Raw genomic sequence first — 23,252 nt, forward strand, 5'->3', positions numbered from 1 at the left:
GATTCCAGGCTCTTTGCCACACAACTTCCAAGCGCATCTGTGCAATCTTCAGGAAGCTGAGTTCTACAACCCAACACTACATTCTGTCTTGTTGTTTTTCTGCACTCTTCAGAATCGGGGCCTAAAGGCAGCCCAGTCTACAAACTGCATTTGAAAACCAAATCCAGCCTACAAACCAAGCTGCACAGTCCGTACTGGAGTGGACCAGATTCTACAAGCGGGGAAATCAAATGTTTGCATGTCCTCCCCCCGCCCGGTTTAAATTAAAAGCCTGCACAGTTAAGTGTGCCAGTGAGAAGGGTAGACTGAAACCATTGTGCCAACATACCAGCTTGACATGTGCATGGGAGATTTGAAGTGGAACATCATTCAAGCCATTCAAACTGAAGTGGTTCAAATGAGAGGTCTATGTCACGTTTTGTCCCTTGTCTTTAATATGGAGGATTTCCAGGTTTAAGGCATTTTCACTTGTCACAGGGTGCGAGGCTGCTTCCTCTCTGGACTATCTTTTAGTTATCATTTTCCATAGCTTACTCAGCCAATGATGTTTTGGAGACAGAGGAACCAGAACCACACACGCAAAGTATTCTAAGGTTGAATTCATATAAAACAAATCATATCAAAATGTGAACACACAAATGTATTCAGAGGAAAAATCGCAGCCGCTTTTGTTCTGCCTCTGGTCCTCCTGCTGTTGAACTACCCATTACCAGTAGCTAAGTCACGGTTTGGCTTAGTGTTATGTTTGAACTAGGGCTTGTGGTTTGTATCCTTCAGACAAACCACCAGCAGTTAGTGAAGAACATACCTTGGCTGCAGCTCGTGATTTGTGTGGAGCGAGACAAACCACGAGCCCAGCTTAACACTTAAAACTAAGCCAAACCATGGCTTCGTTCTGGGTAGCTCAGCAGCAGCAGAACTGTGGGAGAAGCAAAGCAGCTGTGACTTTGGCTGTGAGTACCCACACACTTGTAAGTTCATGCTTAGCTATGGTCTGGTTTAGTGCCTAAATGTGAGTGTGAGCACGCAACAGATTCATGCAGTGATTTGATTCTTGCTATTTATTATTATTTTTAAACACTTCCTGAGACATCAAAGACCCAAGGAAAAAGCTTAAAGTTTTGAGTAAAGCGTAACTCTGAAGATCGAGACAGAGACAGGTCATTTGGTGTGTTCTTCTGCATTGCCTTTTACCCCTGTGTAACTCGATAAAGGGACGCGGGTGGCGCTGTGGGTAAAACCTCAGCGCCTAGGACTTGCCGATCGCATGGTCGGCGGTTTGAATCCCCGCGGTGGGGTGAGCTCCCGTCGTTCGGTCCCAGCTCCTGCCCACCTAGCAGTTCGAAAGCACAATTAAGTGCAAGTAGATAAATAGGTACCGCTTTATAGCGGGAAGGTGAACGGCATTCCGTGTGCTGCTTTGGTGCCGGTTCGCCGGAGCAGCTTTCTCACGCTGGCCACGTGACCCGGAAGTGTCTGCGGACAGCGCTGGCCCCCGGCCTCTAGAGTGAGATGAGCGCACAACCCTAGAGTCTGTCAAGACTGGCCCGTACGGGCAGGGGTACCTTTACCTTTACCTTTACCTCGATAAAGCTCAGGGCTGGCTTACAATTGTCTGTCTTGTTTAGATGCCTATTTGGATATATGAACTGCATATATTAATCTATTCATTTAAGTTACAAATGATGGAATATTTTTGTTGTTATTGTTAGCCTTTGATTTTTCTATCCTCCCCCTCCCCCTGGTTATATTTGCAATTTTTTGATTTATTTCATGGACCGGCGTTCTGCACAGAGGTTAAGGATGCTACTCAAGGCAGCTCGGTTGTCGATCCATTTTTCTTCCAATTCCAAAATCCCAGCATGGCCAGATTCTCGCTCAAGATGAACCAGCCTCCTGGGAATCTTTGCTCCCAGGAATGTGGCAGGCAGATAAAGAGCAGCAGGAAAGGGAGAAGAGATGAAGCTGATCTTTGGAGAAGAGCCTTACCAGACTCTCTTTCAGGCCAAGCAGTCTCTGCGCTATCACAACCATTCTGTGTAGGAGAGAAAGTTGCCAGTCTACTCCTATATTCCTGGTTTCTGCTTGCTGAGTAATAGTTGCTGTCTGGCTCCTTATACAGCTGTGCTCCACCCTCAAACATCTGACCCGCTGCCAGGAATCACCCTCCTTAGTCAGACACTGGACTGCAAGCCTCCCTCCCTTCTGTGGTCTAGGCTGCTTTTAACTGTCCAGGAAGCAGTACAACATTCATCTCAGTGAACAACCAGTGCTCTCCCCTTTTATCCCCGCTGACTGGGTGTGTATCCAGTGTTAAAAATTCAGATATATAAGCTGGGTGCCAAATGGATTCTTAAACCAAGGTTGCAGCCGCCAAAACAGAAAGTCCAGTTGCTATTTGGGGGCAAGACAGCGCTTAAGTCTTATCTTTTAAATGATGGACTGAATGCAATTATCATTTAAACATCTGGCTAGTTCAGATGGCAGCCTTGAGCCAGGTTAAGAACTTTTGAGAGCTTAAAGAAGTAAAGTCCCTTGATTCAAGGACAGTCCACATATATAGTCCTATTCCTACCTCGTTTTTTCTTAATGGTGACTGCTCCTGCTCAGGCTGCACAGAAAAAGTATTTTGGTTCCAGAAACTCATTCTGATTGTACAGAAATTAAAATATAACTGATAGAATTCTAAAGGCTGGGGGATTAGTGTGTGAAAACAGGCAAGATCTAAGGATCCCCAGGCATGCACCACCAGCTGGTGGAGACATCAGGTGCCATCCTGGCACCCAGCCATCTTCACTTGGCTGCAAATGGTCAAAAGCCAGATGCAGAATGTGCCTGGCCAATTTCGAACACCGGGTGTGTCCTCATTAAAAAACTTTTGATCCGGTTATCGCAATAAATCCTAATCAATTGGTGAAGCTGAACCTGGGGAAGAACTTCTGTTGCATAGAAAGTATATGCAGGATTTTTTACAACTTGTAAAAGTTGGTTTTAAATTAATTGGATAATTCTGACAGTTAAAACAGTGAACCGAGTAACAGGCACAGCGCTAGATTTTCTGAACACATCCTCCAATAGCAGTTTGTATTAGGCACCCAAAGCTGGATAAATCTCAGGTAGCTGCTGTTTCTCAAACCCTTCCCTGCAAGGTAGAACATGGTTTGAAGTGTGTGAAGCATCCCTATTCTGAGATCGAACATTTTGTTTCCATTAATTCTTAAAAGCAGATCAGTATTTTTATTATAGAATATTTGATTCCAAATCTACCTATGGACAGTACTGCTGCATATCATTTTCAGGAAATTTGGGTCCATGTGCAAGATTGTAATGGGCAACAGTAGAAATATGGCATTCAAGTCCTTTCTGGGATTGAGATTTAAAGTAGCGTTAAACTCAAACATAGCAGACAACAGCACCTGTTTCTGAAAGAATACAGATTTTTATTTAATATAATCCCATCAAGATGCATGGTGCTTTAAAACAGTATAGCATGTGGGTATTGACCACTGTCACCTAGATTCCAAATTACAAATAAGGAGGCCTTGAAACCAACTGCTTGAGACAGATTTTGTGAGATCTGAATGCTTATCCCTATCTTGACAATACGTGTGGCATTAGTTCTGTGCTGGTGAATGCGAACAACATGCCAAATGATAGACATCACCCTGTCAGTGTCAAAAATCACTCTACAGCCATCTCTTGATGACACAGGGCCTTTCCTGGTGACTGCCAGCTAGTCTCAAATGCACTTTTTCTGATCATGTTTGTTGTGAAGGATTCATTATGTCTCCCCAGAATTTCTGTCGCAGGAATGTCGTATTTTCACAAGACTCAAACTGCAACACACTGTTGCTGGGAAATTGTTATTATTTCCCCAGCTAGTAGAAACAATCTATGTTTGGAGAGGCCTGGAATGTGATAATGCAAATGAGAACCTGTCAGACAGGGTCCCCAAAGCTGCCAATTATTGCAACCAAACAGCCCCGGTCAAGTGTCTCAAACAGTCCCTTCCTACCCACTTGTAGAGGTTTGTGGGGAGCTAAGAAAAAGGAGGCTACTCTCCTGTTGTTTAGAAGAGACTCATTCTTCTGGCCCGTCTAGTCTAGCACACTGTTCTCACAGTGGCCAGCCCATGTGCCCAAGCTGATCTTTCAAGGAGACGCTTCTGGCCGTTCCATGACCAGCAGATTGCCAGTTGGTGCCAACATGAAAGAAAGCCATCTCTGTAACTGTTCCCACCCTCTGGAACGCCCACCTTTAGGCAATTTGTGAGTTGGTGGCAGTAATGACCTCAGAGCACTAAACATACACGTTTACCGACACTTTCCATGATTCTTAATTTTTGTTTTGTACACTGCTCAGCTGTGATATACTGTTGTGTTCAGTTTATATCTATTTCTTAGGAAATTACATTGAATGCAGTGTTATTTTTATACAAACTACTTAAGAGATTTTCTTCATTGTTGCTATTACATAGAATCATAGGTTCGTCTGGTGCCTTCATTATACATCTTTAGACACCAGACGAAAATGTTCCTCTTCAACCAGATCTTTGACTGATCAACATTTTATGTCCTTTTAAACATGTTTGGACAGGGAAGGTATTGGTTTGGTTCGTTCTTGTTTTTATTATTTATTTTGTGTTCTTGGTCTGTATTTTTAGATTGTGAACCACCCTGAGATCCTTAGACGAAGGCGGTATACAAATTTAATAAATAAAAATAACAGAATCATAGCGCTGGAAGGGGCCACGAGGGTCATCTTCTAGTCTAGCCCCCTGTGATGCGGGAATCTTTTGCCCAAGGTGGGGCTCGAACCCGCAACCCTGAGATTTAAGAACCTCGTGCTCTACCTGGTGAAATCCTCTGTCTCATGAGACCAGGGCCCTGCGGGATCTGATCTCTTAATCTTTTAAATTGTATTTTAATCAACTTGTTTTTATTATTGGTTGTTAGCCGCCCTGAGCCCGGTCTTGGCTGGGGAGGGCGGGGTATAAATAAAATTTTATTATTATTATTATTATTACCGACTGACATCCCAGCTTAGTAGAAGTTGTGTGTGGTTGTTATATAATGGAAATCAATCAAATTATTTAAAAAAAAACTATGAAAAGAAAAACAAAACAAATAAACAAGCAAGCAAGCAAACAAACAGACGAAGACCTCGGATGCCAGAGGCTCAGGACCTCGTCGTATCAATCCCATGTAAAAGGTGTGGCTGCAGAGCCAGTGATGCAGCACACGTGCGATTCGAAATTGAGAGGCCTGACGTTGCCCTTTCCCCCCGCCCCAAAGGGCTTCGGGATTTGCAGTTTTCTGGGGGGGTCGCCGCCGCCCAGCACACAGGCAAGAGGGACTCCGTTTCCCAGCATGCCCCGCCCCGATAGTTCCAGAGACTTCAGTAGTCCGGCGAAGCGCAGCCGTACAGCCGGCAGCCGGGCGCGAGAACTACAGCTCCCAGCATGCCGCGCGCCCCCCTCAGCTTCGAAGCGGCCCGGCCTTGTATCTCTTCAGAACGGTTGAGGCGGCCTGTCAGCGGGATAAGGGGCCGGGAAAGCGGCGGGGTGGGGCGCCCGCAGGCAAGGCGCGGGCCTAAACCAACAGGAAGGCGGCGGCTCCCGCAGAACTACAATCCCCAGTAAGCCGAGCGTATTTCAAGCAACTGAAAAAAGGAAAAGGTGACTGGGCCGCAGTGCCTGCTGGGACCTGTAGTGCTCTTTCGGCTCCCTGGCAGCAGGTTCGAAAGGGACGTCACGCCCTGGGAAAAATACAAGTCCCATGGTGCCTTGCGCCCGGCTAAGCTAACCTCCTCCCCCCCACCCCGCTCCCACAGCCTGGGCGGCCGGAGTCTGCGGCGACCACGGGGGCTCCCTCCGGCGCCCGGCGCTTTCGTACGGGAGCTTACCGGGGTGTCGAAGGAGAAGGCGCACTCATCCTTATGGACGCGGTCTCCGGCCTTGGGGACCCGGATGGATGGCAGTACAGAGAGTAGCGCTTCACTCAGCTCCGCCATGACAGCTGCTTTTTCCGACTCCTCCCACAGCAAGGTCCTACCAATCAGAGAGCGACGTACCTCAGGCTCCACTAGCCAATGAGCACAGGCACGAAGACGAACGCTAGGACGCGCGGTGCTTTGTTTGGTTCGTCCTCCTCACGTACCTTCCCCCGCCTATCAGCGCCTTCGTTCTAAACGGACATCCTCCTGATCCAATAAAAATACTAGGTGCCCCTTCCGACAAATGGGAACGTTCGGTTACTTTTTTTAAAAACTCCGCCCCAATAAGATTAGACATCGAGCTGTGCTATTGGGTGGTGGGCTTTTGTATTTGCCCGAATTAGCCAATAAAACAGCGTCGGCTCTGTGGCCCACCCTGTCTTATAATTGATTGACAAACGCTCCACCAATAGAAGGCCGCTATAGGAGGGGCAACGCTTTCGACTTTCCAGTTAAAAAGAAAAAAGAGGGTGGGGAGAAGGAAGGGAGGAAACGGGATTGACGTCACCTTGAGCCGCTCCGAAGAGCGCGGCGAGTTGAGTGACGGGAGCTTGAGCCAGTCAGAGCTGCAGCGTGGCGGCTCTGGGGGGAAGGCGGGAGATTCGAATTGCAGCGACCCGAGTTGGTCCTCGGCGCGTCGGGTGGGCGAAGCAAGTGAGTCGCGTAGAGCTGGGCCGTAACTGGGGTGGTGGGAAGAAGGGCAGCCAGGATACCTGGCGAGGGGCGGGACCCCGCGGGGAAGGTGGCTAGGGACTTAGCGAGGTTAGCTGGGACTCGGGGCCGCAGAGGTCCCTGCACGGAGAAAGCTAGCAGCACAGGGAGAAGGCCCACGTTCACCTGAGAACTAGCCTACGTGCAAGATATTATTATTATTATTATTATTATTATTATTATTATTATTATTATTATTATTATTATAGCAGCTAAGGGAGAAGGCCCCCTTTCACCTGACAACTAGCCTTCTATGTGCAAGATTTTTATTATTATTATTATTATTATTATTATTATTATTATTATAGCAGCTAAGGGAGAAGGCCCCCTTTCACCTGACAACTAGCCTTCTACGTGCAAGATTTATTATTATTATTATTATTATTATTATTATTATTATTGCAGCTAAGGGAGAAGGCCCCCTTTCACCTGACAACTAGCCTTCTACGTGCAAGATTATTTATTATTATTATTATTATTATTATTATTATTATTATTATTATTATTATTATTGCAGCTAAGGGAGAAGGCCCCCTTTCACCTGACAACTAGCCTTCTACGTGCAAGATTATTTATTATTATTATTATTATTATTATTATTATTATTATTATTATTATTATTGCAGCTAAGGGAGAAGGCCCCCTTTCACCTGACAACTAGCCTTCTACGTGCAAGATTTATTATTGTTATTATTTATTATCATAATCATCACTATCATCATTTATACCACACATTTTTTTCCTGACAAGGACTTTAATGTGGACTTTAGCAGATTAACATTATATGTCCTTGTACTGTTTTTGGGGGACAGGGGGAGGGCTGGTTTGGGGGACTCCCTGGTCCTGAATGGGGTAACTGTGCCCCTGAAGGACCAGGTGCGCAGCCTGGGAGTCATTCTGGACTCACAGCTATCCACGGAGGCGCAGGTCCATTCTGTGTCCAGGGCAGCTCCATCTGGTAAGCAGGATGAGACCCTATCTGCCTGCAGACTGTCTTGCCAGAGTGGTGCATGCTCTAGTTACCTCCCGCTTGGACTACTGCAATGTGCTCTATATGGGGCTACCTTTGGAGGTGACCCGGAAACTACAACTAATCCAGAACGCAGCAGCTAGACTGGTGACTGGGAGCGGCCGCCGAGACCACATAACACCGATCTTAAAAGACCTACATTGGCTCCCAGTACGCTTCCGAGCACAATTCAAAGTGTTGGTGCTGACCATTAAAGCCCTAAATGGCCTCAGCCCAGTATATCTGAAGGAGAGTCTCCACCCCCATTGTTCTGCCCGGACACTGAGGTCCAGCTCCAAGGGCCTTCTGGCGGTTCCCTCGCTGCGAGAAGCCGAATTACAGGGAACCAGGTAGAGGGCCTTCTCAGTAGTGGCGCCCGCCCTGTGGAACGCCCTCCCACCAGATGTCAAGGAAATAAACAACTACCTGACATTCAGAAGGCATCCTAAGGCAGCCCTGTTCAAGGAAGTTTTTAATGTGTGACATCTTAGTGTATTTTTGGTCTTTGTGGAAGCTGCCCAGAGTGGCTGGGGAATAAATTTAACTAAAACATATTGGAGGGGAATCATTAAAAAAAAAAAAAGCGTTAAATTATATTTTGTGTGCGTGTGTGTGTGTGTATAACGTAGTGCTGGTTTTAATGTATGTGTTTTGGGCTTAAAATATTCTGAGTTGCTTTGAATTGCTGTGGCCAAAAAAAAAGACTACTGGTGATAACATATGGTGAATTATATTAAGGAGTGTGCAGTCATGTGAGTCCCCTCCGCCTGCAGTCTGAGGTGCTGCTACCCCTTCAATGAGAGCTATATGGAATTTGAGAGGTTTCCACTGGGTGTAGTGTGAATGCTAATATCTTCCTCAGTATTTCCCCCTTGATTTATGCTGGCTGGCAGTGCTATTTTTCCAGAAATTTTTCCGGAACCCACCCTGAATGCTTCCCTTATTCTCTTATAATTGCAATGGCACCCACCTGAGAGGTGCCGGAACTGAGTTCCAGCTGGAAAAAAGCCCTTTTGCCTGGTAATCTAGATACCCCTTAAGGGAGACGGTGCCAGGATTTCATTATGGCTTCTCCTATGCTTTCTTCATTCTGCAGTGCTTTGAGGTAGCAGGCCTTTTTAAACTGAAGGTAGCCTTTGATTTAGTATATTATGCTGTTGGTGACCCTTTTCCTGGATTGTAACTCAACATGTCGAGTGACTCTTCTTTCTACAGAAGTCTTGGTCAGCAGAAGAATTGCCCTGAGGAGTTGCTGTGTTCGCTGCCTGCTGTCATGGGGGCTTCCGAGAGCTCTCCAGCAACACCCACCTGCAAGCCTCTGCTGAATAAGCACCTGCAACACGTTAGTGATCCACGATCACCTACAGCTGGGATCCTGAGAACTCCCATAGAGGTACAGGGAGACCTTGATGCCCAAAATTATTTTATAATGAATGATTTTAGAGTGTTGTCTGTGCTGTACTTTTGTACTGTTTTATTGTTGTTAGCCGCCCTGATCCCGGCTTCGGCTGGGGAGGGCGGGATATAAATAAAATTTATTATTATTATTATTATTATTATTATTATTATTATTATTATTATTATCTTTCAATGCCTCTCTAAAGCAGCATGGCTTTGCATGTTGTCGCTTCCTCTTTCCCCATCCCCTTCCTGTTATTTGTTGTTCTAACTTAGTTCACAGGGGCTGAGCCATGCTCATATTCATTCTTCCTTAGGTGGAAAGCTCCCCACAAGCGAGTCCCCTGTCCGATCCAAAGGACGTTGGCTTGGTACCCAACAACCAGAATCTTAGCTGCGACCCTCGTTCCCCAACACCTGGTGTCTCGCGTACTCCCGTGAAACCTGTGGAGCCAGGTAAGTGGGGATGTGATGTCCAATAACCCTCAGGAGCAGAGAAATGGGACCTTTGATTTTCCTGGCTTGAGACCTGCCGCTCGGCAGAATGGTTCCCTAGAAACATGGTGAGAAATGTTGACTGCTCTTTCCTCTTTTTGAGGAAAGAGTTGAGTGGACTCAAAGCCATCATCTGTTTAGGGAAATTTTTTATGTTTGATGTTTTATTGTGTTTTTAAATTCTGTTGGGAGCCGCCCAGAGTGGCTGGGGAAACCCAGCCAGATGGGTGGGGTATTAACAACAACAACAACATTATTATTATTATTATTATTATTATTATTATTATTATTATTATTATTAATTTATTTATTATCTTGCCAAAGATGGCTCTGCTCTTGTGTTGCCTCAAACTCAGAGCTGAAAACGTGGTTCCTGCTGGAGGTTTATCGAAGATGTTTCTCCTGGCATAAGATTTCACATTTATTTATTTAGTTTATGAGTCACATAAAAAAAGTACAGTGGCACCTCGGGTTACAGACACTTCAGGTTATGGACGCTTCAAGTTACAGACTCCGCTAACCCAGAAATTGTACCTTGGGTTAAGAACTTTGCTTCAGGATGAGAACAGAAATCGCATGGTGGCAGCGGGAGGCCCCATTAGCTATAGTGGTGTCTCAGGTTAAATTTCGGGTTAAGAACAGACTTCCAGAACGAATTAAGTTCTTAACCTGAGGTACCACTGTATTCTCTAGGCAAGATGCACAGGAAAATAGGTGGAATTAAAACAAACCATACAACTCATATTCTCAGTTCTGTGATTTTCCTCCTTTCCAGACACCATAAACTGTCTGGTGAAGCAACTCAGCAGAGTCTTTGTAGCAGAGGACTTGGAGGGAGATATCTTTCTGGAGGAGTCTTGCCGTGAAAGTCAGAAGTCTGAAGCTGCCCTTGTGACAGAGGAGGCTTCCAGGGGAAAAGATTCTCCAGGAGAAGCATCCCAGGAGAGTCCCCTGTGGGCAGAGGAGAGAGATGAGCCACTGCCCTCCAACGCTTCTGCTGCAGCTGCAACAAGAACAGCTCCCCCTGTCGGTGTTCTTCATCCAACAGGTAAGGCTTTGATCACTCCAGGCAGTGCCTCTAGTCAGTTGCTGTCACTACAGGTTGGATGCAGAGGAATGGGGGGAGGCACCAGCTGGGGAACCCCCCAAGCTCAGAGCCCAGGAAGTGGCGGAGGGACAACAGTGGGTGGGAGGGAGAAGACTGGGAAGAGTGTCGGAAGCTGAAGAGGTAGCATGGCTTAGTGAGCTGTGAGAGTCTGTGGCCGAGAGAAGTCCAGAATCAGAGGCAGATGCTGAACAGGAGAGTGGAATGAGGGAGGCCAAGAGGCAGAGATGAGTCCAGCTGGTGAAGAGGCACAGGGGTCGCCCCTCCTGCTGCAACATACTCCTCTCCACCCTTCTCTCCCAGAACCAGAAGAGACATGCAGAGGGTGGAGGTGAGGTTGGTTGCATGCAGGCACAGTATCTGATCGCTTGGGGGGGGAAACAAACCCTGGCCAGGAGGGGACTAAGGCAACTGTGGGGAGGCGGGGACCCCCAGTCTCAGCAACTGCTTCATGGGGGCAAGCAAGCCAGAGATGAGTTGCTGTGCTCATTAGACCTGACACTTCTTTGCAAACTGTGGCTAGCAAGAGTTAATTCCAACTTGCCTGGTGTGATTTACTGCTGGCTCGCTCAGAGGGGAGTGAGGGAACAGGAATTTATGGGGGCAGTTGGGGTGGGGGGCAAGGATGTTTGTGTGTAAATGCATATTTTTGGGTGTGCAGTTGTAGCAGTGTAAGCTGGTGGTTACTGTGAAAGGTATGGGGGGAACTAGTGCTGCCCCCACTCCTGTCAAACAGTGTCTCCCATGCATGCAATTTGCAAATCAGGCTTGGTTTAAAACTAAATGCTGGATATGATGAGGCAAGTGTTCCATCTCTGCCAGCTTTCTCTTGGGAGACCCTGCCCCAAAGGGAAAATGGAGGAAGACAGTGCAAGCTGCTGGTTGGCTGGCGCAGCAAAATGTGTTCCCATCTCTCTGGTTGTGTGTCCCAGACCATGTGGAGGTGGAAAAGGGGTGTCTCAAAGCTCTTGCAGTTCCATTTTGAGGAATTGTAGAGTTGCCGAGGGTCATCTAGTCCAACCCGCTGCAAAGCATGAATGCTGCATGCTAAGTTTTCATTGATTTGTTCTCTGCCCTTTTCTTTTCAAGGGAGCAGAACGACAAGGCACAGAGCCAGCAGCAAGATACTGGCAATGTCAACAGGTGCTGGACGTTCTCCCCTAAGTGTCTTGCAGGACGACAATTCCCCGAATTCCCTTGCTTCTCATCAGGTGATGTATGGGGAAGGAAGTCTCTCTACATTTCCACTGACCATAAAAGCTAGGAGCTCTGACATGCCTCTGCTGTATTTCTGGGGCTTGGATTCTCAGTTTCAGCAGCCAGAGCAGAATTGGTGCCTCTTCCATCCTATTAGTTTTGTTATAGTCCCTCCAGCTTCAAGTGAGATTGTGTATATAGTTTTTGAAACACCATTGGAAAAGCCTGCAAAACTCTCTTAAACCTCTGGAAACCCTTTTGGAAAAAACCAGCAGCACTTACCAGATGCCAAACTCCACCACAATTGCCCCCTCCAAACTTCCTTGTTTAAACTCCCCACAGACCTCGATGGTTGGTGTAAGGGCACTTGCAAAGACTTGTGGGATTCTGGTTGCTGTTTTTGCACATTTTTTTTACCTTTCTGGGCTCTTTTTGCCATTTCAAAAGTCACATCCGTGTTTGGCGTGATGCATGCGCAGCCATGCATCAATTGAATGAGCGTAAATTGGGTTGTTGCCTGTACTTTTCTTCCTAAAACTCAAATGAGTTCTAAGGCACAAAATAAGAGGCCACCACCTTTACTGTCTAGCTAGACCCTGGCAGCTTGGCCTCCTCTGACGGGGGAAGCACAGCAGGAGAAATGAGGCCACTGTGTGTTTCTGTGTCTGTTTGCACAGAAACACTGAGTTCTTGACCTTTTCTCTCTTGCTGGATATCTGTTTTGGGGAAGAATTTTATTAAAACTTGTAAATGCCCTCTCTCCCAACTTGTCACTGGTTGTTCCTATCTGGGAGTGGGAGCATTTGTGTGCACTGGTGTCTCTCCCACTCCCCATCTCAACATCTTGTTTTTCCTTCTCTTCAGAGTAAGAGGCGACCGTCAGCGGCCGATAACCAAGGAGAGCGCAAGGAAGGCGTGTTAAATTCTGGACGGGGCTTCAAAACAGGCATCTACAGCTGGGATTCCTTGAACAAAGAGAATCAGCGTCATTTGGTTGAAAACTAGTCTCCTTCAGATGCTCCAGGAATTTCTGGCCCCTGGAAGCTGCAGGAAGGAAACTCTGAAGACTCGAGGATTGTGGCCGTATCATGGGAAATACAGCCTTTGCCTCCCTGCTAACTGGTTTCCCTCTCACTGCTTCTGTTCTCAGTAAAGGAGTTGCTCTTTATATAGTTCTCTCATCTCTAGCTTCATATTTATGTTTTATCTTGTACAGACTCTAATAGGTAGCTCACCTTCTGAAATGTCTGCTGCTGCTATCAAATTTCTGTGTTTTCTTTCTTGTGTGGAAAATAAACTTTCGCTTTTGATTGAGACGGCGGCTCTTTGGTATTTTGCAACCTGCTGGGAGGGAGGCTAGTGAACTGTGCTGTTTTTTGTTGGAAGAGTTGACTTCCCACTGTTCTGGGAGCTGCAACCCTTTTCAGGAGGGTAATCCTGGACTCTGAAGTCCAACGGGAGGAAAGATTTCTCAAATGATGCAGCTGGAGCCAGTTTGTCTGATGTGTCACTTTTATTTTGCTTGGGCTATAAAACTCCTGTATGGTACAATTACATTTCAAAGCAGTGGCTAAGAGGAATCTAGCAGATGCTGGAGAGGGGAAAAGTGTACACACCAGGTAAGAAAGTGCAGGGTGGCAGCATTGACTACAGGACTACATAAAGCATTCCCTGACTCTGGCGCCCAAAATGGAGGCAGCAAACTCCCACCCCCCGCCCTGGAAATGCATAGATTATAGCAGTGAGCTAACTTACTCTTTGTTCCTTACTTGAGATAAAAGTGAATAAAGATCAATGCAGAATCCTTGGTCTGGTGAACCTCTTCTTTTCACACAGAAATGCATGCGATCGGTTAACAAAGGGCAAAACAGGTGGAGGTATGTCTGTGGGTGAACTAATGGGATAAAAATGGAAAAGAAATCTTAAAAACTGAAGGTACTGGGGAATGCATGAGACTTCTTCTGATTGAGGAGGGTCAGGAACCTGATGGGAGCCTAGGGGTTTTCTGCAGCTTCAAGTAAAGGAAGCTGGCAGAGTGAATAGGTGGCCTGCCTCTCGCTGATGTGTGTCCCTGAAGCAGCCACACTAAGAGGGGATCCCTGAGCTCGGGTTGTGGGGGGGGAGGGCAAGAAAAAGCGTTGGGAAAACTGGCCTGTGGACCCTTTCCCTGACCACCTCCTTTAAGTAGGGAAGTGTCTTATGGATCAGTAAGTCTGCATAGAACAAGCAACCAGTAGTACGCAATAAATGATGCCTGGGGAGGTCTCCCTTCTCCCATTTCCTCGTCAGTTCCAGATTTTCAGGAAGCTGTCCCAGGAGCCGGTAGACACAGCCATGCCGTCTGCGGTTACGCCCAAACAGCTCACCCGGTTGTCATGTCCAGACAGGATTCCTGACGGGAATGGATGGAAAGCCATTATGAACACTTTGGAAATACTTGCATCCCATCTTTCTGCCATGCCTAATAAACCTAATAACCTAATAAAGCAGAAAACTTGGTGTAAACGAACAGATACAAGCCGAGAATAATGGCCATGACAAGATGGGAAACTTGGGACTCGGCTATACAGCTGCAAATAAAACATTTTAAATGTCTTTTGAAGTGCAATACACAAATGCAGCACTAGATGGTGATGGTGAGCTATGGGACATTCAATATGTTTTTAAAAACTTTTTAAAAAAGCATTTTCACAGTGTTTTTTTCATATGAGTGTAGATTCCACCCAAGTTAAAATATTCTCTAAGCTGCTGAGAACCCCTTGCTATTCTATCGTATGCAACAAATAATTTTTAGGAGAAGAGATTGTGGTGTATCTGCAGTGCCTGATGTGTTTATGGTTATTGTTGCTTTTCTTTTTGTTCCCTTTGTGAATGATGCCATGGCCTTGGCAATAAAGTTTATGATGAAATAACTGGAAGCATAGGGACGCGGGTGGCGCTGTGGGTTAAACCACAGAGCCTAGCACTTGCCGATCAGAAGGTCGGCGGTTCGAATCCCCGCGACGGGGTGAGCTCCCGTTGCTCGGTCCCTGCTCCTGCCAACCTAGCAGTTCAAAAGCACGTCAAAGTGAAAGTAGATAAATAGGTACCGCTCTGGCGGGAAGGTAAACAGCGTTTCTGTGCTCTGGTTCACCAGAAGCGGCTTAGTCATGCTGGCCACATGACCTGGAAGCTGTACGCCGGCTCCCTCAACCAGTAAAGCGAGATGAGCGCTGCAACCCCAGAGTTGGCCACGACTGGAACTAATGGTCAGGGGTCCCTTTACCTTTAATTGGAAGCATAAGAGGAAGGAAACACCCAGGTCCCTTTAAGGAAGGAACTCCAAAGTCTGGGTGCCACCAAATTTGTCTCCGATTGCCATTCACCTGCTGCGTCAGAGCTACTCAGAGCATGGCCTCCATTTGGGCAGCTTGATATGGGACAAAGTAGCTCAACCTATGCTGCTTGTTGTGGAGGAGCCAGGTAGAAAAGGACCGGGCGCCTGCACCTTTCATAACAGTGTAGAAGAGAGAACTTCAACAGATGTAGCTTATCAGACAACTATTAAAGGCACAGGAGCCTGGTCTGGCAGCTGACAGTCCCAGATGCGGGAATGTGGCCTCCACACATCATGGTCCTGCAATACATTAAAGTGCACATCTCAGCTCCATTCCCAAGCCTCTGAACCACTTTATACAAACAGTATAGCTGTACCACTTTGGCCTGAAGTTGCACAATTACAGAGCCCTCAAGGGGGGGGGGGGTGCAGCAAAGTAGCATTCTGGAGAAAGAGTGAGTGACAGTAGCCTGAGCTCTGACATATCTAGGGTGGCGCTGTGATCTAAACCACTGAGCCTCTTGGACTTGCTGATCAGAAGGTCAGCGGTTCGAATCCCTGCGACAGAGTGAGCTCCCGTTGCTCTGCCCCAGCTCCTGCCAACCTAGCAGTTTGAAAGCACGCCAGTGCAAGTAGATAAATAGGTACCGCTCCGGCAGGAAGGTAAACAGCGTTTCCGTGCACTCTGGTTTCTGTCATGGTGTTCCGTTGTGCCAGAAGCGGTTTAGTCATGCTGGTCACATGACCCGGAAAGCTGTCTGTGGACAAACGCCGGCTCCCTCGGCCTGAAAGCGAGATGAGCGCCGCAACCCCATAGTCGCCTTTGACTGGCCTAAACCATCCAGGGGTCCTTTACCTTTACCTTACCTCTATGTATGGAGGGCTTTTTATATGAGATAATATTCAATCAAGAACATATGTGCTGTGATCTGCCTCTCACTGGCACAGTCCAGGAACAATTTAACCATGCGAAATACTAATTGATTAGACAAGCTTTCAGCCAGTTGACAGCCTGTCTTCCTTGTAAAGGGGACACCATGCCCTCTACATTTTGAGAGCAGAACCTCCCACTTTCTGAACCTGATTTCAACTTGCTATTGCAAGTTGGAAATTCATGGAATGTTATTGCGATTATTATTTTTAATTGGGTAGGGAGAGGGCTTTTAACTGTGTATACTACTATTAATTGGGACGTGGGTGGTGCTGTGGTCTAAACCACAGAGCCTAGGGCTTGCCGATTGGAAGGTCGACAGTTCGAATCCCCGTGACGGGGTGAGCTCCCGTTGTTCGGTCCCTGCTCCTGCCCACCTAGCAGTTCAAAAGCACATCAAGTGCAAGTAGATAAATAGGTACCGCTCTGGTGGGAAGGTAAACAGCGTTTCCATGTGCTGCTCTGGTTCACCAGAAGTGGCTTAGTCATGCTGGCCACATGACCAGGAAGCTGTCTGCGGAGAAACGCCGGCTCCCTCGGCCTATGGAGAGAGATGAGCGCGCAACCACAGAGTCGTCCGCGACTGGACCTAACGGTCAGGGGTACCTTTACCTTTACTACTGTTAATTAGATTTATTAGTCACATGTTACTAAGGTTTCCAAGCGACATACATTTCAAAAAGATGATAGAACCCTGATGATTCATATAACACCCCTGTGTGTTGGTTTGATTTCTATTCCACCTTCTGTCCTTCACATTTATTAGTATTACTAATAACAGCTTATTGATCACCTTCTACCCAAGCGTTCCAAGGCAATGTACAATGAAAGAGCAAAAGTCCCAGCAGGTGTTATTTTAAATACAGTGGTACCTCGGGTTAAGTACTTAATTCGTTCCGGAGGTCCGTTCTTAACCTGAAACTGTTCTTAACCTGAAGCACCACTTTAGCTAATGGGGCTTCCTGCTGCCGCTGCACCGATGGAGCACAATTTCTGTTCTCATCCTGAAGCAAAGTTCTTAACCTGAAGCACTATTTCTGGGTTAGCGGAGTCTGTAACCTGAAGTGTATGTAACCCGAGGTACCACTGTACTTGCATATGCAATTCATTGTTGTGACCCATGCTGGAATCAGTGTGATGATATATAAATACTTTAAAATAAAATAAACTGACATGCTTTCCTGAGGGAGAAGACGGTCTTTGTCCCTGGAAGGGAAGTAGCTGGCATAGAGAGCTGCTAGCTTCGGGGCACAGCCTACTCACCCACACGCTCTGCTTTTAGGGAGTCCCAGATATTGCAGTTAAAATCATCGTATCCAGCCAGCAGGAGCCGTCCACTGCGGGAGAACGCGATTGAGGTAATTCCGCAGATGATGGTCTCGTGTGAGTAGACAATGAGCTCCTGGTCTGCCCGGAGGTCATAGAGGCGACAGGTGGCATCATCGGAACCAGTGCAAATGGCCTCACCATTGGGGAAGAACTGGGCAGAGACAGATGCAAACAATGATCTCACTCCCCTCCTATTCTGCCGCCCCTGCCCAATATTTTAACACTAGCTGCCTTCCCCGGTCCTTTATTCCAGTCCTGCCACCGCCCCTCAGCTCTGGGCCCGGCCACTTAGGGGAACCTACAGAGATGGCGTTGATATCCGACTCGTGCCCTATGAAAGTCTGGCGGCAGCTGCCCTCCCGAACATCCCACAGCTTGGCCGAGGCATCACAGGCTCCAGAGATGAAAAGATTGAAGTCTGGGGAGACGGCCAGGCTCATGCAGTCTCCAGTGTGGCCGACGAACGTTGTCTTCGGTTGTCCGGTTTCAATGTCCCAGAGCATACTGCAGTGAGGGGGCATTGAGGAGGAGACAGGAACAGAGTGATGGGGCTGTTCTGCTCATGGGTTCAGCCAGAGAAACACACACACATGCACTCTCTCTCTCTCTCTCTCATTTGTTTATTTAAAGTACTTCTGTCTCACCTTTCCTCAAAACAGACCTCAAGGCAGCTAACTGCCACGGCAACATGACTAAAATTGCCCCCTGCTCTGCTCTTGTATCTGACCTGGTTGTGGCTTTAAGAATCCTTAAAATCGTAATGTTTTACTTGTGCATACGAAACAGCGAGTGGTTTATGTTGGAGATGTAAGATGCCCATTGCTGACATTTTACATATTTTTTGGAAGTGTCCTAAAATACTTAGGAAATCAAAATGATCACTGGATGAAGCTTACCAAGAGATCCACTGACTACTCCTTTTGGGTATATCAAAAGGTGACAGGGAGAGGTTCCTTTATTTATTTTGTGCAGTTTGTATAATTATTGTTTACAGCTGGAATAAAATCTCCTAGCTGGCCAAAGTTTGGGATATAGCCTGCACAGTTAAACTGACTAGTATGATTCAGGTCAGAGAGGGTAAGGGGAATTGTGGCTGCTTTGTTTAAAAATGGACTTTTTTCACCATGTACTGGTGTACTAAGGTACAATGAAATCTAAATCCAGATGCTTCGCTGGAAATGGTTTTGAGATTTTTGTATGCTACATGAAAAGTAAAAAAGGTTATTAACGGTTTCTTCCTATTCTGTTTTGTTTTGTTCTGTTTGTATATTGTGAAACTATACCCACCCACCCTTTATAATAAGTAATTTAATCACTTTGTTTCATATTTACTGTATTATGAGATTATGAAACATAATACTGTCCCAGTGCTATCTCGTGTGTATGTGTGTGTGTGTGTGTGTGTGTGTGTGTTTAATATATACAATGTTCCTGAAGGAGGATTATTCTGAAACATAAAGGTAAAGGTAAAGGTACCCCTGCCCGTACGGGCCAGTCTTGACAGACTCTGGGGTTGTGCGCTCATCTCACTCTATAGGCCGGGGGCCAGCGCTGTCCGCAGACACTTCCGGGTCACGTGGCCAGCGTGACAAGCTGCATCTGGCGAGCCAGCGCAGCACACAGAACGCCGTTTACCTTCCCGCTAGTAAGCGGTCCCTATTTATCTACTTGCACTTTGACGTGCTTTCGAACTGCTAGGTTGGCAGGCGCTGGGACCGAGCAGCGGGAGCGCACCCCGCCGCGGGGATTCGAACTGCCGACCTTTCGATCGGCAAGCCCTAGGCGCTGAGGCTTTTACCCACAGCACCACCCGCGTCCCAGTATTCTGAAACATACTGGGGCTGAAATAATTTTTTCCTTCAAGCACTTGTCATTCCTTCATCAATCTCTCTCCTGCTCTCTCTCTCTCTCCCCCTTCCTACATGGCTAGATAAGATACACTCACCATGTGGTGTCCCCAGAGCTGGTCACAATGTTGTTGTCATCTAGGAATCGACAGCAGGAGAGATAACCTGCAGGGAAGAGATAACACACTCTGAATATCACAAGTTTGTGGTGGTAGAGGTTACTACAGGCACTGTCCGTACTCTCTGCTTAAAAAAAGGAATTAGTTTTTTGAAATCAACATTTCGGGCAACCTACATAAATAAGGCCGATAAGGAAAATATTTTGCATTGTTTTGCAATTTGTACTATAAGAACATGGGGCGTGGGTGGCGCTGTGGGTTAAACCACAGAGCCTAGGACTTGCCAATCAGAAGGTCAGCGGTTCGAATCCCTGCGACCGGGTGAGCTCCCGTTCCTCAGTCCCAGCTCCTGCCAACCTAGCGGTTCAAAAGCACGTCTAAGTGCAAGTAGATAAATAGGTACCGCTCCGGCAGGAAGGTAAACGGTGTTTCTGTGCGCTGCTCTGGTTCGCCAGAAGCGGCTTAGTCATGCTGGCCACATGACCCGGAAGCTATACGCCGGCTCCTTCGGTCAGTAAAGCGAGAGGAGCGCCGCAACCCCAGAGTCGGCCACGACTGGACCTAACGGTCAGGGGTCCCTTTACCGTTACCTTTACTATAAGAACGATCATTTATCCCACTTTGTAGAGAGGAAGAAGGATCTACACAGGGCTACCACTGGGAGTCGTATTCAGCAACCCCTTGGGCTTCTGAGGTTTTGCCTCATGTTACCCACACTTGGAAGCAGATCTTCGCAATCACAGGGCTAGAAACTTCTCCAAGTAACCAGGAATCCTGAAACCCAGGAGAGCAACTGCCAGACAGTGCAGAGAACGGATTTGGCCAATGCTGTAACTTGGAAGAAGGCAGCATCTTGTGTCAAGCTGGGAGTTCCAGGAAGTTGAATTTGGCACTTGGTGCCGCTTCCTGTGTGTTTCCTGTGATTCTGTGGGAGGACAGAAGGTTCAAAGTCCCGGCAGAAAGATCACCTGTATGGGCTGAGAGCTCCCGGCTCACTTTCACATTCCCTTCGCGGCTCTTGAGGTTGTAGATGGAGCACATGTTGTCGAGACCTCCGCAGGCCACAAAATTCCCTGATGGGGCGTAGGCACAGGTCATGACCCAGGAGGAGCGTAGAGGGATGGCATGAACCTGGGATCAGAGGACAGGGTAGAAATCCAAAGTAAGGTTGGATGGCCAATTTAGGGCTGGGCAATACTGTGGGACGCGGGTGGCGCTGTGGGTTAAACCACAGAGCCTAGGGCTTGCCGATCAGAAGGTCGGCGGTTCGAATCCCCGTGACGGGGTGAGCTCCCGCTGCTCGGTCCCTGCTCCTGCCAACCTAGCAGTTCGAAAACATGTCAAAGTGCAAGTAGATAAATAGGTACCGCTCCAGTGGGAAGGTAAACAGCGTTTCTGTGTGCTGCTCTGGTTCGCCAGAAGCAGCTTAGTCATGCTGGCCACATGACCCGGAAGCTGTACGCCGGCTCCCTCGGCCAGTAAAGCGAGATGAGCGCCGCAACCCCAGAGTCGGTCATGACTGGACCTAATGGTCAGGGGTCCCTTTACCTTTACCACTGTATCTGGTTTTCAACATCATGATATATAACCAGCTAAACATTGCGCTATATTGATTTATCATGATGTCTGAAACAAGGATGGAGCTATGCAAAGACCTTGGCTGGATTCATGGTTTTGCCCACATTTTGATTTTTGCATCACACACACACACCATGATTTGTGACATTTTGACAGCTCAAAAATTATGAAACCAATATGGACGTCAAACCGGTTTTGGGCAATATTTTGATATATATCACCCAGCCCTAATGGCCATCTGCCATGGGTGCTTTTGTTGAGAATCCTGCATTGCAGGGGTTTGGGCTAGATAACGCCCCCCCCCCAGGTCCCTTCCAACTCTATGTTTCTATTATGCAATATTATGCAAGCAGATGTAGCTAGGAACATTGAAAGAAACACGGGCTGTAATTAAGATGCAGCAAAACAAACTCAGGAACAAGATGTTTGTGGCTCTGGGGGAAATTGGCATCTTTTCATTTCTGATCTTGCTGACTGCTAGATGGTTCGTACCTGCTGATAATATCCCTTACCTTGTTGGTTGTGTACGTGTCCCAGACAATAAGTTTCCCGTCTTGTGAGGCACTGACCATGAGCCTAAGGGAGAGAACCAGGTGCGCGTCAGCTTGGTTGCTTTGACTGGTAAGGTCTCCTTCAGAGTACACCTCCCTGCCTCATCTCCAGCCATTGCCTTTCTCCCCAGGGCTACCAAACCTTCAGGGCTACCAAACTGGAACTGGGAGCCAGCAGGCTTCCTCAACCTTGGCCCTCCAGAAGTTTTTGGCCTACAACTCCCATGATCCCTAGCTAGCAGGACCAGTGGTCAGGGATGATGGGAATTGTAGTCTCAAAACATCTGGAGGGCCGAGGTTGAGGAAACCTGGTGTAGTGGTTAAGAGCGGTGGACTCGTAATCTGGTGAACCGGGTTTGCGTCTCCGCTCCTCCACCTGCAGCTGCTGGGTGACCTTGGGCCAGTCACACTTCTCTGAAGTTTCTCAGCCTCACTCACCTCACAGAGTGTTTGTTGTGGGGGAGGAAGGGAAAGAAGATTGTTAGCCGCTTGAGACTCCTTAAGGGGAGTGAAAGGCAGAATATCAAGTCCAAACTCCTCCTCCTCTTCTTCTTCTTCTTCCTCCTGGTTCAGTCCATATTCTCAAGGGCACTTATGTGTTTTCTACTACATTGGGCACTTCCAGAAGAGGGCTTAATTTTCATAGGCTATTGAGATATTGCTAACAGGTGTTGTTGTTTTACTTATTGTGTTCCCCCAAGACTTTTATACCTGGATTAAATAGGACGGGGGTGGGGAGATATGGACTGGCATTTTGATGTCAACGTAATTACTACACTTGAGTAATTAAGGGGTAGTGGAAGTGTGGGCTTGCCTTTTGCCTACAGGGCACTCTTATAGCTTAGACTCCAGGATTTGTTCACATCTTAGCATCACAAGGATTATACAACACCAACAATTTACATGACGGCCCTTGATTCCCACTTCAACCATTGTAAGGTTGATTTGATTCTCCCACCCGTTCCCAGCGTAGATCTTCCCTCACCCCTTCTTCACCAGCTGGGGGTAGGGGCACCATTTTGTGGTTTGCCTCAGGTGCCAAAATGCCTTGAGCCTAAGGGAAGGAGCTTCTGGCACAGGGCGCAACAAGGGGAAGCAGGCGCAATCCTTTTGTGTCACTTACTTGGAATCTGTCGACCAGTGGCAAGCATAGATCTTAGCCAGGTGTCCACGCAGAGTCCTCCGTGTACGCATCTGAATGCGCCCAACCACTTCCAGCCCGGACACAAGCTGCAGAGAAAGGAGGAAGTTTCAGCCCCTGCCATCAAAGATGTATGGTGGAAGGAGGGACAATGCGGGTATGAACACACACTGTCATGGCTGCATGGTATTAGTTTGCCTCTCCTTCCATGTACAGAAACCACCTTAAACAGGGGACTTCTGGGGGAAGGAATGGTGGGTTGACAGTCTCGGCTCTCTGATGACAGAAGATAATTACCTGGTGATTGATGGTAATGTCTGACAACCAGGCACTCTGAGATAAAGAGTGATCGAGGGAATAACCTCAAATGCTCTGATCAAAGCTGTTTTCTGCCGGGGGGCTCAGATGGGGGCTAAAATGAGCTGGCGAGCCGAGGAACTAACATCTCACTCAAAGAACCATTTGTGGCCAGAAGATCTGCACCCTTTCTATCCCAAAACATTTTTGGCACCAGAAAAATTGTAACTTAGA

At 47.3% G+C, this 23,252-nt stretch overlaps 3 protein-coding genes across 6 annotated transcripts in view; 1 reads left to right on the forward strand and 2 right to left on the reverse strand.

Moving 5' to 3' along the window:
• USP5 (ubiquitin specific peptidase 5) overlaps positions 1-6,111 on the reverse strand; it is a 29,283-nt gene extending 23,172 nt beyond the window's left edge. The window contains exon 1 of one of the 2 annotated variants that reach the window (XM_053371688.1): positions 5,905-6,111. In XM_053371688.1, coding sequence (XP_053227663.1) covers positions 5,905-6,012 — 108 coding nt within the window. In that variant the 5' untranslated portion in view covers positions 6,013-6,111. The remainder of the gene's footprint in view (positions 1-5,904) is intronic. The other variant, XM_053371690.1, reaches the window with a different exon arrangement.
• Positions 6,112-6,526: 415 nt separating this feature from the next.
• CDCA3 (cell division cycle associated 3) lies at positions 6,527-13,223 on the forward strand. Of its 2 annotated transcripts, none has more exons than XM_053371718.1 (6): positions 6,527-6,652; positions 8,933-9,107; positions 9,430-9,568; positions 10,383-10,655; positions 11,802-11,923; positions 12,774-13,223. In XM_053371718.1, the coding sequence occupies exons 2-6, from the start codon at positions 8,988-8,990 to the stop codon at positions 12,912-12,914; spliced, it is 795 nt and encodes a 264-aa protein (XP_053227693.1). In that variant the 5' UTR covers positions 6,527-6,652; positions 8,933-8,987; the 3' UTR covers positions 12,915-13,223. The 2 variants fall into 2 exon arrangements, with proteins under 2 accessions (XP_053227693.1, XP_053227694.1); XM_053371719.1 differs by having other exon boundaries at positions 6,527-6,648; positions 8,930-9,107.
• A 517-nt stretch (positions 13,224-13,740) lies between these two features.
• The window catches only part of GNB3 (G protein subunit beta 3), a 32,534-nt gene continuing 23,022 nt past the window's right edge, over positions 13,741-23,252 (reverse strand). For both annotated transcript variants that reach the window (XM_053371709.1, XM_053371710.1), the window contains exons 4-10: positions 22,704-22,810; positions 21,542-21,605; positions 20,420-20,582; positions 19,431-19,497; positions 17,788-17,989; positions 17,420-17,636; positions 13,741-14,301 (exon numbers count right to left, since the gene is read on the reverse strand). In XM_053371709.1, coding sequence (XP_053227684.1) covers positions 14,195-14,301; positions 17,420-17,636; positions 17,788-17,989; positions 19,431-19,497; positions 20,420-20,582; positions 21,542-21,605; positions 22,704-22,810 — 927 coding nt within the window. In that variant the 3' untranslated portion in view covers positions 13,741-14,194. The remainder of the gene's footprint in view (positions 14,302-17,419; positions 17,637-17,787; positions 17,990-19,430; positions 19,498-20,419; positions 20,583-21,541; positions 21,606-22,703; positions 22,811-23,252) is intronic.

This window comes from Podarcis raffonei, chromosome 17 (genome assembly GCF_027172205.1).
Source record: "Podarcis raffonei isolate rPodRaf1 chromosome 17, rPodRaf1.pri, whole genome shotgun sequence".
NCBI classification, from domain to species: domain Eukaryota; kingdom Metazoa; phylum Chordata; class Lepidosauria; order Squamata; family Lacertidae; genus Podarcis; species Podarcis raffonei.